The sequence below is a fragment of the Centroberyx affinis genome, unplaced genomic scaffold, assembly GCF_046629955.1.
Source record: "Centroberyx affinis isolate AG114_WGS23_722 - 3 ecotype Tasmania unplaced genomic scaffold, CSIRO-AGI_Caff_v1 ptg001070l_1, whole genome shotgun sequence".
Classification (NCBI taxonomy): Eukaryota; Metazoa; Chordata; class Actinopteri; order Beryciformes; family Berycidae; genus Centroberyx; species Centroberyx affinis.
Window position 1 is genome coordinate 607,206 of NW_027279619.1, and position 13,292 is coordinate 620,497.

At 42.0% G+C, this 13,292-nt stretch overlaps 1 protein-coding gene across 1 annotated transcript in view; it reads right to left on the minus strand.

Annotated features, from left to right (window-relative positions):
- The window catches only part of osbp2b (oxysterol binding protein 2b), a 54,885-nt gene that overhangs the window by 36,063 nt on the left and 5,530 nt on the right, over nucleotides 1-13,292 (minus strand). Inside the window, 1 exon segment of the mRNA XM_071523165.1 lies at nucleotides 12,554-12,762. Within this exon segment, the coding sequence (XP_071379266.1) occupies nucleotides 12,554-12,762 (209 nt within the window).

A 13,292-nucleotide genomic window follows, 5' to 3' on the forward strand; every position in this document is an offset into this window, starting at 1 on the left:
TTCATCAGGGTAAGGAAACAAATTTGAACAAGAAAGGTGACATTTTAGATCTCACATTCTGAATACAACAGACAGATTATTTCAATTCCAGCAGCAGTAACCATATAAATGTTATTGATTTGTGCCAAACAAACAGTGTCTGACATTATGCTTCACACAGTGTCTCTCTGAGAAGCAACAGAGCACAACTTCTCATGTAAGAACTAGAGAGAAAGTTAAAAAAAAAAAAAAGTAATTGATTGCCAGTGAAATATGAGCTGAATCTCCAAATGGACTGACATTCATCCTGTGGCGATAATTACTCACTTATCCAAAGGAGGTGGAAGATCTTTAATTAACCGCAAAGTTAGAGTTAAGAGTAATTGCTTCCTGCCTGCCTGCACCGGCTTACAGTAGGGGGCCATGTATCGACTTGATGATTTGGCAATTACAAACAGACACGCTTCATATTAATGCCCCACGCAGCAGAGTTCAATTACAGCTGACTCTCAATTCACTGGAGCAATGAATCATCCCAGCTATGCATGCACTTAGTCAATGACAAACAGAAGTCCTGGGACCATTTTTGCATGGTAGCTGTTTTGTTGCTGTTGAAGTTGATACTGTACAGCAGCTTTGTGTGTTGTGCCTTTAAAATGTTTCTTAAGTGATCTTCAAAACAATGCAAATACTTGTTCTCATCATTTATGAACAGTATATGTCTGCATGTAAAGTGTATTGTTGTGAAATGCATTTAATCTAAATGTATACTCCAATATCTAATCAGATCATCTACTCTATAGGGGGAATTTGTGGTGTAAGTGTGAGGTTTCTAGCATGTATTGTTCTTGAGTTGTGTTCACAAGAACGTGTCAACACACACACACACACACACACACAGACACACAGATGCCACCATGACAACATAATGTCCCACATACCGCAAACAGTTGTGAGAATAAGTTTGTGAACCCTTGAGAATTACCTGGATCACTGCAGAAATTGCTCCCCAAATGTGGTCTGATTGTCATCCAAGTCATATTAATAAACACAATCTGAATAATCAAATAACACAGAAACTTTTCATGTACTTTTTCATGTCTTTACTGAAGACATTGTTTAAACATTGACAGCCTTGGATGGAAGAAGTAGGCCTATGTGAACCTTTATATTTAGGAAGTGGTAGAACCTTCTTAAAAGCAATAACCTCAACCAAACATTTCCTGTAGCTGCTGACCTGCGCATTGGTTAAGAGGTATTTTGGACCATTCCTTTTTACAGAACAGTCTCAGTTTGTTTTGGGATGTCTTGTATAAATATTTCAACAGACTTATTTTTGGTCAGGACTCTAACTTGGCCATTCCAAAATGCAAATTCTTATCAGTTTAACTCTCTCTGTTGTAGATTCACTTCTGTTTCTTCTTCTGCTCATTGTCATTGTCACCCTGTGTGACTCAACCTTTATTAACTTTCAGATTGCAAACAGTTACAGCTATCCTGTAGAATTTCCCAGTACCATCGGAAATTCATTGTTCCCTCAATGATAGTAAGCTGTCCAGACCCTGAGGCTGCACCATGCTTCACAGTTGGGATGAGGTCCTACTGCTGATATAAAGTGGGGGTTTTTTTCTTCCAAACATAACACTGTGTCTCTTTTGCCAAGAAGTTCAACTTTTCTCTCATTTGTCCACAGAACATTGTTCCAGTGGTGTGGCGCATTCGAGTGGTCTTAAGCAAACTTGTAGAGACTGGCAGCCATGTTTATTTTTTTATTTTTTTCAGCCAGTGGTTTCCTCCGTGATATCCTTCCATGTACACCACTCTGTTCAATGTTTTCTAATTGCGGACTCATGAAAACAGAGCAAAAGATGATCCTTAATTGCTACACTAGAGATCTTTGTCACCTTTTTGAGATTTGTACGGTGCACCCGCTCCTTGGGAGAGAATGAATTTCTTCCATTTGTTCAATTTATCTGCCTGACTGTCGACTGATGCATGCCCAAGTCTGTAGAGATTCTTTCGGAGCCCTTTTCCAGCCCTTCTTCTGAGGTCCTGTGAAATCTCTTTTGTTCGGGGCAGGTTTCATTTTTTAAATGGGGCAGGGCACCTCTACCCCATATCTGAATGTCATCACATTGATTGGATTACCTGAATCAAATTACCCCCTTTCAAAGAAGTTATCCCAGGGGTTCACGTACTTTTTCCAGCTTAGACTGTGAATGCTTAAACAATGTCTTCAATAAAAACATGAAAATGTACAATTGTTTGTGTTGTTTATTCAAATTGTGTTTATCTATTCTTATGACTGAGATGATGATGATGATCAGACCACATTTTAGAACCAATTAATGCAGAAATACAGGTAATCCCACAGGGAACTTTTTCTCACAACTGTACCATGGTGGCAGGACTTAAAATGGGATTCTTTCAGTCATAACTGCCTTCATTCAAATTTTGCTCAAAATATTGTGATAATATTGAACCATGAACCCAGTATCGTGCATGCAACCTAATCGTGAGCTGAATGTATTGTTACATCCCAATCTACAGAGCTGCTCCACAACCCTGCTCCTCACCCACCTTTGTGGCATCCTCTCTGTTCTCACCTATGTCTTGTAGGAAAGAGGTAACTTGTCACCAATCCCAGTGGCATTCCTGAGCCAACTGGTCTACGAAACCTCCACAAATATCAATGGATCTTATGAATTAACTGAGTATCGGCTACGCAAGGTGACATATGAAAGATAAACTGTTAGGGGTTCAGTGACAGACAGAGGGGTTGAAAGCCATGGAGACAAAAAACAAGGGTCTTTTCCAATCCCATGCACGGTGCTGCCCAAAGTTAAGGGCCAGCTGATGCCAGGATGTGTGCCAGGTGGGTCAGAGTAAAGCTGCTGTCTGCTCCAAGCCCTGCTTCTGCTCTGCCAACAGAAGAGGCACATGCAAGCACTGAAGGTCAGAGAGGAAGGAAAGGCTGATGTAAAAACTGACTGATGAAAAAAAAACTTGTCAAGTAACACCTTCTAACGTGGGACTCAAAGCACTGACAATGACAAAAATACACACAACACGTGCTTCCCCATACAGCACAAGTTCTTTGATAGCATTCCTCTATCTTCTTCACCATCTATTAGAGTATGTCGGTGAGCTGACGTGTTTCAGCCTGGCAGAGGGACAGTGTAAAGTTCAGCTGGACCCAGGCCGCTGTGTCAAAGTGGATACTAAAAACTGACCACTTTGGGGAAAAGAGGGGAAGTGGACACAATCAGCAGCATCTGACAACTGAACAAGATGAGTCACAGAACAGCAATCAAATAAGAGGACGAAACTGGAGGAAACCGGAAAACCAAACCTCCCCACAATTGTCCTAGCTGATGGACTTTCAAGACGTTTGAGTGATTTATTTCTTTGATGACCTGCCTGCATCGGCGTTCTCAATTTCCAGTAACCTCTACATCCTCTTTACTGCTGAGAAAGCAGAATAGGTACAGTGTGTGTGTGTGTGTGTGTGTGTGTGACAGAGAGAGAGAGAGAGAGAGAGAGAGAGAGAGAGAGAGAGAGAGAGAGAGAGAGAGAGAGAGAGAGAGAGAGAGAGAGAGAGAGAGAATGTGTGTGTCGGCTGGGACACAATGCTAGCTTAATAATGGATTCGTGTTTCATGCAGCATACAGCAGCTCAGTGGACACACTCAAGCCATACAGAGCCCACTAATCCCAGTACAACAAAGCACAACACAATACCAGTAGTGTAGTGTGGGTTCTGTAATACTGCAGTGCTTTGACAAAGCACTACCATTGTCCACTGCCTGTATGGAGCCACGATTAACATAGTTTACGGATTCATAAAACTGAGAATGCCTTTTATGGAGTTAACAATGGTCGAATAGCAAAATGCCCACATAATATACAATAAGCAAGACAAGCACAATATGCAAACATAATCATCTAGCTTACACTACAAGACAGAATCACAGTTCGGACACACACACAGTACACAGACAGACAGAAAGACAGACAGCAGACAGACAGACACACGCAAGCAGGACAGAAAACAGATTGATTATAATACTCTGTGCTTTTTAAAGGATAATTTCAATTATTTTCAACCCGGGCCTTATTTTCCTATATGCCATCATCGCTTCTGATCAAAATTTAATTAATTACTTCACTGTAGAGCTCAACATACCCCTCAGTTTCCAGGGAGCACTGCTCTCCAATACAATCCAATGACGCCAAAGGAAACTCAAAAAGTTGAGCCCAAAAAGTGTCTCAGTGGTTAGCAAGACGTTTCAAATCTCTGCCCTGGTTCTTTGCATGTTGCATGTCTTTGCATGAGTTTACATGTTCACGTGGGTTTCCTTCCACAGTCCAAAGACATGCCACTCAGATGGATTGGAGACTCTGAATTGCCAATAGGTGTGAATGTGAGCATGTGTGTCTGTGTTCGCCCTGTAATGGACTAGTGAACTGTCCAGGGTGTTTCCCTAACCCCCATGACCACAAGTAGGAATAAGCAGGGATGTAAAATTAAAGATTGAACAATTATCACGTGACATTTCAGTTAATAGTCCATCTGATACTTTTTGGCATTGCTCACACTTCCACGTTTACTCTGCTGGCAACCATAAATTAACTGCAGTAGATATTGCTCACTTTTCAGGTTCATTGCATTAGTGCAAACATAACTGATAATTTTCATTTTCATTACCTTGGACTGCTGACATCAGTGGGTTCCCTGCTATGTTTACCACTTGTGTTGACTCACGTACATAATTTGTGATGCCAAGTGGGAGCCCGCACAAAATTCCCACATATCCTACTTATAATTACCACTGGGAGGTTGACATGGACGTTTTTTCCAAATTGGCAGTTTGTATTTACGGTAATCTGATATGACGTGAACCCAGCATCAGAGTACTTAAACTTTTGACTTGCCAACTAGTTTATGCTAGCTAAAATAACATTAAATATTGCATATGTTGAAAAGGACATGTTTTGGGTGCATTGGGGTTTGAATGTTTGAGTTTCCTTTTACCCTGTTCAAACTGAGAGGTACGTAGCTCTACAGTGACGTAATTGACAAAATTAGTGATCAGAATCTATCGGCATGATGGCAACAACTCTGAAAATAAGGCCCCGGTTGAAAATAACGGAATTATCATTTAACACACTTCAGTGTCAAATGTAACATGAGCAGAAGGAGCAGCTGGTAAAGAAATCCATTGACTGCATGATAGGAGAGGAGGGAAATTCCATTACTGTCCAGTCCAGACAGCTCTCTCCCCCGATGGGGCATTTTAGAGACCATTCAACATGCTTGAGCTAAATGTTGTTACATGTGTTGTGTGTTGTTTCACAATATGAAAAGATGAGAGAAGAAGAGAGGGAGACATTGAGAGGGAGACAGGACAGAGAGGGAGTGTTGGTATTTCGGACCAAGAAAAAAACAGGCCTAAAGTGAATAAGAGGTGAAAACGCAGGTGACAGAATGCAAGCAGGAAAATGCAGTTTAAAGATGGAAATAGGCAGCTAGATGGGTAAGACCAGCAAACAGGGTTTGATGAAATTCAAGTCTTGTGAGTATAAGAAGAAATGAAGAACGTAGAATGTAGCTTCAAAGAGAAAGAGTGAGAGAGAGACAGAGAGAGAGAGAGAGCAAGCGGGAGGCATGGAATTCCAAGATTGATGTGTTGGCATGGCCAACAGTGGGCAGCATGTATCTGGGAGCTCTGTGCAGCTCGAAAAAGGGAATGTGTGAGTTCAGAAAGGTCAGATCCAGTATGTGACAGCAGAGCTTCAGTTTCACAGGGACACTTGCCTGTTACATTCACAACAGAAACCAGAGATAAACAAGGGAGAACGAGAGAAAGATGAGAGAACAAGAAAGACGGAGATTGCAAATCATCCAGATAATCTTTCCGGCTTGCTGAGTACTTGGACGGCCACCATACTTTGCGATCTCTGTGAAGGGCTTGGCTAAATCTGGCTATGGTGTTTGTTATGGTACAAGATCGAATCTGACTCTGATCTCTTTGTCTCCGTCTCTCTCATCATCAGGGATTGAGCTGAACTACCAAATCAACCTGTGTCGGCGTAAGCTTTTACAAGGACACGCAATTCAATATACAGCCATTGCAGAACTAATTGAGGAGAGTGATAAGTGTCCCATCTGTCATTTTCTAACACCATTTCATAAGCTTGGAAAACAGTATTTCACATATGATAGGACCTACTGGAAAGGGAACGTTTAAAGACTGGATGTGATAAGTACAGCAGAAGCAAAAATGAGACGACTTGAAAATGCATTGGTAGTTGATAGCTAGTGATTATAAAACACTTAATTTAAAGATGCAGTATCTGACTCCACTTCATTAGAAGATGAATAGATAGATAGATGAATGGACCTGAATATTTCCCACATCAGTCCAGAGAGAGTTTAACAGAATTCATTTTATAAAATCCCTCAACTGCCACCAGAACACATTGATCATTTTATTGGTGAATCATTAAAATGTATTTTGCGAGACATAACTTTTGTGGAAGAAGAAGAAATTATACACATTTTCTGTCTGAATGTATAGACTGGTGTAGTAAAACTCACAAACATGGCATGCACTCGGTCCTCCACTCTGAGTCTGCTGCCCTGCCCAGAAAATTTCACTCTCAGTTCACACAGTGGAAAATGTATACAACAACAAAACAACGCAAATCCAATTAAGTCAGTCACCAATCAAAGTTTCCAATTTATTGCTGATGGTAAAAGCATTTTATACATGTTTAGTTCCTTCCTGCCTTAATAATTGTGCAATGTTTTCCAGCTTCAAACTAGGCATTATCCAGTAAATACTGCAACTTACAGCTAAGTATGTCTTCTAAATGAGCTTTAAGGATCTTTGGGCTAACAATGGAAATGATAGGAACCCTTAACTTCTCCACTATAAATTAGCCAATAAAGAATATATGTTACAATATAGAATACAACATGAAAACACAGCAGCACCTATCCATGTAAGCGCATATACGCATGCACGCATGCACGCATGCACACATTTACGCACACACACACACACACACACATTCCTGAGCACAACATGAATGGAAGAAAACCCATGTACTTACACAAGAGGGAGAATGTACCTAATCCTGGCTCTATTTTTTGCCAATGCCAGACCTTGCAGGAAGAGAGCAATTCTTTAGCAATAGAAAAGGGTGAAGAGCATGAGTTGGAGAAAGCAGAAGGTCATTCCATTCAGAACTGAACCCCGCTGGATGAAAAGCACAGTAAAAGGCTTACTGAGAGAGAGGGAGAGAGGGAGAGAGAGGGAGGGAGGGAGCGGGAGAGCGGAGGGGAGCAAACCAGACAGGGAGTGAGAGAGCGACTGAGAGAGAGGAAGAGAGAGTACAAGAGCGAATGTGGGGAAAGAAAGCAGGGAGACAGTCGGGAACAGGAGAGAGGGAGGGGTGAAAGAAAGGGAAGTACTGAAGCATGTTTGAACAGGCATTCCTAATCAATTCTCCCATCGCCCCCTTTTCATATGCTGTCTGCTTCAGGACCATGGACAGAGAATTACCTTTTCTACTGGGGAAAGTAAAAAAGATGGAGATGCATGGAAAGAAAGAGGGAAAAACAGAGCAGAGGAGATGGGAAACTAAAGCAATGTAGCTGTAATAATGGTAGCAAGACAAGTAAACAACTTGACCACCAGCTCACTCACACGCACAACCAGTCAGTTTAAATAAAAAGTCAACTATGGACTCTCAGATTGACTTATTGAGCAAAGTGTGTGTGGTGTTGCGGATCAATGCTTGGCCTTGAGTGTGCAGAGTATTCAAGATGCACAGCAGCTCACAGACTGGGCAGGTCAGGTTCGGGTGCAGTAAGAGAGATTTCTTTGTGGATGTGTTGCTGCTGCTGCTGCTCTCCTGCCTACCTCAGTTGTGTCTGTCTGAACTCAGCTGGACCCAGAAGGAACACTGATTGGTCGCCTGGCTCCAGCTTCTATGAATCGCTCATTTTTGTTTCCACTAGCATTCGCCTATTAAGTACATTTTCAACAGGAATGTGTGCCTAAACCCAGTGTGCAAACACTTCACTATAATTGGCACTAGCGAAAACAAAGAGGGTGAAACCATGTAAGAGGGGTCATGTTGAAGTGAGGGGAGACACTGCCACCTGCTGACTGTACACCACACCGTCCACACTCAACAGGAGTAGTAAACTATTGAAAAAATCCAATCCAGTATCCAGCCATGGAATCACAGGTTCTATACAAGAGGAGACATGTTAATCAAAGGATTGCAGGTGTGGCACCATTACTAATTAGAAATTGATCAAGTTGAGGGGTGAATTAATTGACTTCAGAGCTCAGGCTAGTTTTATAGCAAAAATAATCTCATGAGTCAATGTCTCACGGACCAACAGAGAGACATGTATTACTGGATTTAAGACTACAGAAAATACACTGGACTGCTGATAATAGGACTAAGGTAAAAATAACTGCACAAACAGAGATGGTGCTGAAACAACAAGCCACAGAGTCATGGAGATGAAAGGTATGCTCTGATCTCCGTATCGACACACAGAAAGACGTGCTCAGTGTTTGCCCTGTGCTTCCCTCAGGAGATCAATAGGAGGTGAAGATGAGGTGGCAACCAGCCCTTTGTTCCACTGGGAGACGGGGGAGGGGAGGCGAGAGAGGAGAGATAGCGTGTCAGTCAGCCATGTTTGTCTAAACACCCATGAGATAAGAAGTAAATGCTGTGAAAGTACTTAATGGCACAATTATTTATGGATTTGATGTTGGTGAACATTAACTGCAGTATTAAAGCACTACTCTCCATCAGTGGCATTAATAGACACTTGATTTGCTGTGGCCAGACTCTCATGTGTGCCTTATCTCACGTTCTGTTAAATCCTCCTCCCACTGACAGTCAGATCAGGCGTGAAAAAAAACCATTACTTGCACACTCTCTCTCTCAGCTTTAAAGCAGGTGCTGATCCAAAGCTCTAATGAAGAGTAAAATAAGTACAAACCCATGTCTGCTTTACATAACAGAAATTTGAGGCACTGCAGACAATTACAGCACTAATGCAATAACTGCTGGAGATTTATAAATTTCTATTTTGTCTATTTTGTCCATCATGGAATAAAATGAGTGCTTAACAAAGTAACATCCATCATGTGCGACCCGATCCTTATCAACCACATTTCTATTTTCAAATAAAGCATAAGTATAAAGCATACAGACAGGGTCGAGAGGTTCACTGATCCACAGTGTTACAATGGGCAAGACGAGTAATTTAAGCAACTCTGAACCTAGTATGATTGTTTGTGCCAGACGCACTGGTTCCAGTATCTCAGAGACTCAGAGACGGGTGTCCTCCTGGGATTTCTTTATCACACCGTTCTCAGTAAACTGAGAACAGTGTGATAAACAAGCAAACATGTAATTTGCTATAAGCTGCGATCTATTTGGGTCTGTAAAAACAAATATGAAAGCCACATTTGCCAACCCTAGGATGAGAACCCAGGACCCCCCCATGAAAGTCTGTTTTATTTATATTGTATCTCTGTCTTCTGCCAGTAATCCAGTGTGCCTGGGTTACTACCAAAATTGCGATATCCTCTAACATGTAAACGCATGGACATGTACAAGATAAATCTAGTGCAGCATAGGTGTAGCGCAGGTTTCATTTACGCTCTAAGCAAACACTAGGTGAATGTTACATGTACACTACACCTAAATAAAAGACATTACACTAATGCTATACCCATGGTACATGTGTCTAACATCTGTGTCTGCATTGTACGTGTATGTACATTCTCGCTGTGGGTCTTGGTCTGACACTAGGTAGGCATTGCAGGTACTGATGCTCTACGATTATGGCAGAAAGTCAACTGCATAGATGGGCTACGGCGGCAGAAGACAATGCCGGGTCAGACAACCGGTCAGACAACAAAATGAGGCTACAGCAGGTGCGTGATTGCTAAAACTGGAGAAGATGATTCCCAGTTTCTGTTGTGAAATGCTGATGGCAGGGTCAGAATTTGATATGAATGGCTAAATAATCCATGGATCCATCATGACTGGTGTCAACAATACAGTCTGGTGCTGTTAGTGTAATGGTGTGAGGAATGTTTTCTTGGCACACATCAGGCCCCTTAGTACCAACTGAGCATGATCTGAATGCCACAGCAAACCTAAACATTGTTGCTGACCAGGTGCATCCCTTCATGGCCACAGTCTAACCTTTTTCAAATGGATGCTTCCAGCAGAACAATGTGCCATGTCACGAAGCAAACGTCATTTCAAGATGGTTCCAGGAGCATGACAGTGACTTCACTTTACTTCAGTGTCCTGCGCAGTCCCAGGATCTTCCACCCATTAGAGCGCCTTTGGGATGAGGCAGAACAGGAGGTTCACATGTGCTGCCGAAAAAAACTGGGTCAGCACCGATCTCTGTGGAATGCTTCCAGCACCTTGTTGATTCCATGCATTGAAAAATTCCAGGTGTGCTGTAGTAAAAAAAAGATGGTCCTACCTGGTACTAGCTAGGTGCACCAATAAAGTGGATATCGAGTGTACAAAGGCCATATACTGTATAATGGTACTGAGATACAGCAACAACAGTGATTGTCAACAATGTATTGTAATTCTGTCAACCTTCAGCACCAGCATAGAGCTTAAAGAGAGTACCAGGTACCTCTCTTTCCTGTGAGGAAAATGTAATGGGCTCACCTCCAGGGGAGCGCAGTGCCCACTCACCACCCACACAGAGAGGCCTCAGGGAGACCAGCAAGACAGCTCAAAGCATTTTAGTCAGACCACAACTGCTGACTGACCAAAAGGGGTTAGGAAGAGGGGCAAGTGCTCACTGTGCTCACAAATGTTAGAACTTAAATAAATAATAAATAAACCGTGTCAAGACTCTAACAGCCCACTATCAGTATCATTATTTAAAATTAAGTTAATTCTTAATTCTTAAAAACTAAATTAATTCAGCTGTGGTAGCCCCCCTCAGCTGTGGAGTATTTTTTCACAGCTGGAAGTTTTCCCCCACAGCTGGAAAAATGATGAATCATCTGGCCTTATTTCTCAGTCTGCTAAAAAAAAAAAAAACTATTAGAATTGAAATTACAGCACAGTTTCCATGTATCATGATATGAATATTCAAATAACAGCCATTCTTAAACTGTAACACTTACTAGAACTTGGGTGAACCTGGGTGTTCAACCAAAATTACCCCATCTACCACATCCACAATTCCATGAGAAGCACTGAGAAAGTACCTGTTTTACATTACTACATATACAGTATATATATATATATATATATATATATATATATATATATATATATATATATCACTGTTCCCCCATGGTTCAGGCAAATGCCCCTCTTGTAACTCACAAGGCTTGTCCAAAGCACGGGATAAGGCTCAAGTAAACAAGGTAGACAAAAGGACCTGACATAACAAATGTTAACACAATGCAGTGGCACAAGAGTTGTAGCTGAACATCAGCATCATAGAAGTGGATGCCCTAATATGCTGCATGCACACACAAACACACAGACACACAAACACACACCAAATACTGTTGCTAGATCAATGGCCAAACCTTTTCAAAACACAAAGATAATGTAGTTCTGATAAAAATACCACCATTCCACTCTTGCTTACTGGAAGCAGTAAGCTAAAATGCATTCACATTCTCTCCCAATCTAAATTTAGTGATCCGACTTTCAAATGGAGGCCAGAAGAATATATAGCCCGTCTGGGTCTCTGTAGACCCTGTGTGCGAAAGACTGGGGCAGAGTGGCTTTGGAGTGGTGCCAGGGTGGAACGTGAAGAAGAACGACCCTCCCAGGCTTTTCCCACAGCCTTTGACCAGCAACACCAAACCCAACCATACAAGAATAAGTCCCTTTGGAAAGGAGAGAGTTCCGTTGTCAGGACAAGTCTGAATGGAGGCCCGGTTCTCACGGTACCCTTAGCATACTCCAGTCCGTCTTCCAACTGTACTGAGCAGACCGCGCTGCCCTCTCCTGGCTTTGACTGGAATCTGAATCAGATTAGAAAAAGACTCCAGGGGAGGGTGTTAACTGAAACACCAGCTTTGCTGAATATCAAATGCCAGAGGACACTGGAGACTGGTAGCTGGAGGTAATTCAAATATAACCAGATATCCAGGCTGTGCCGAGTAACGTGCCGTACGTGCTGAACCAGAACCCAGCCCACCTTTCACCCTGCAGGCATTTGTTAAACTGAACTAACAAAGTAAATCACAAGATCAACAACACACAAATGTACACACTGAGAACAGTTACTCCCACTGTTCCTCCAATCTCCTGTTCCCATGTATCTGCAATCACCCAACCTTTGTTTATCAAGGTTAGATTTTGTCCACTAATGTCTTGCACCAATGCTTCATGAGTGCATGACACTTTTAAAACACTCTTCCTACAGTTATTTGTTTGGCCACAACATAATACATTTTTTCAGAGCATAAAAAAGCATGTTTTTCAGCTTCAAATTTTCCATATAAGTAGCTACTTGTTCCAGCTGCCCTTACCAGACTGATCGTTCATCATGCGGATGGCTTTAGCTTTGGCCAGCTCCAGTGCTGTGACCCATCTCTGGCGCTCCACTTCTGTGCTGGCCTTCAGGTGGTAAGTGCGCCCACCACTGCTCAGGACAATATTGCAGGCATCCTCTGTGTCAATGTGTGCCGTGGCCAAGTTGATTGTTCCACGACACGTATGGGCCATCTCTGCTTGTGTCCTGCAACAGAGCATCAGACAGACAGAGAGAAAGAGAGACAGAGAGAAAAAACAGTTGACATTGACCTTGGAGTTACTTGTCCACACCTATTTGTCTTGCACAGGGACGATTATACATCTCATTATTACAAACAGTCCATTCCTAAATGGATTCGGCAAGGCTGCAGGTAGGGTAGTACAATTAAAATTCCTATGGACAACAAGCACAGGCAGTGAGGCACGGAGGGACAGAGGACTGCCACAGATGATCATATAAGGAATCACTCTGAGAGCCATGCAGCAGGGGAAACACCTGGTCATTTCAAAGAGGGTAAAATCCCATTAAACATACACATTCTCTGTAGCACATCCGACCATTCATGGAAACTAAGCCTGAGCATGAGCTAATGTAAAACAAAGAGGAGAGTCTGAACATAATAAATGAACTCAAATAAATAATAATGATTATAAATAAATGAAATGAAGAAATTAACTTATAACTTATAATTCACTCAGCTTGAACTGACTGATCTGCTATGAGTGAGCAGAATT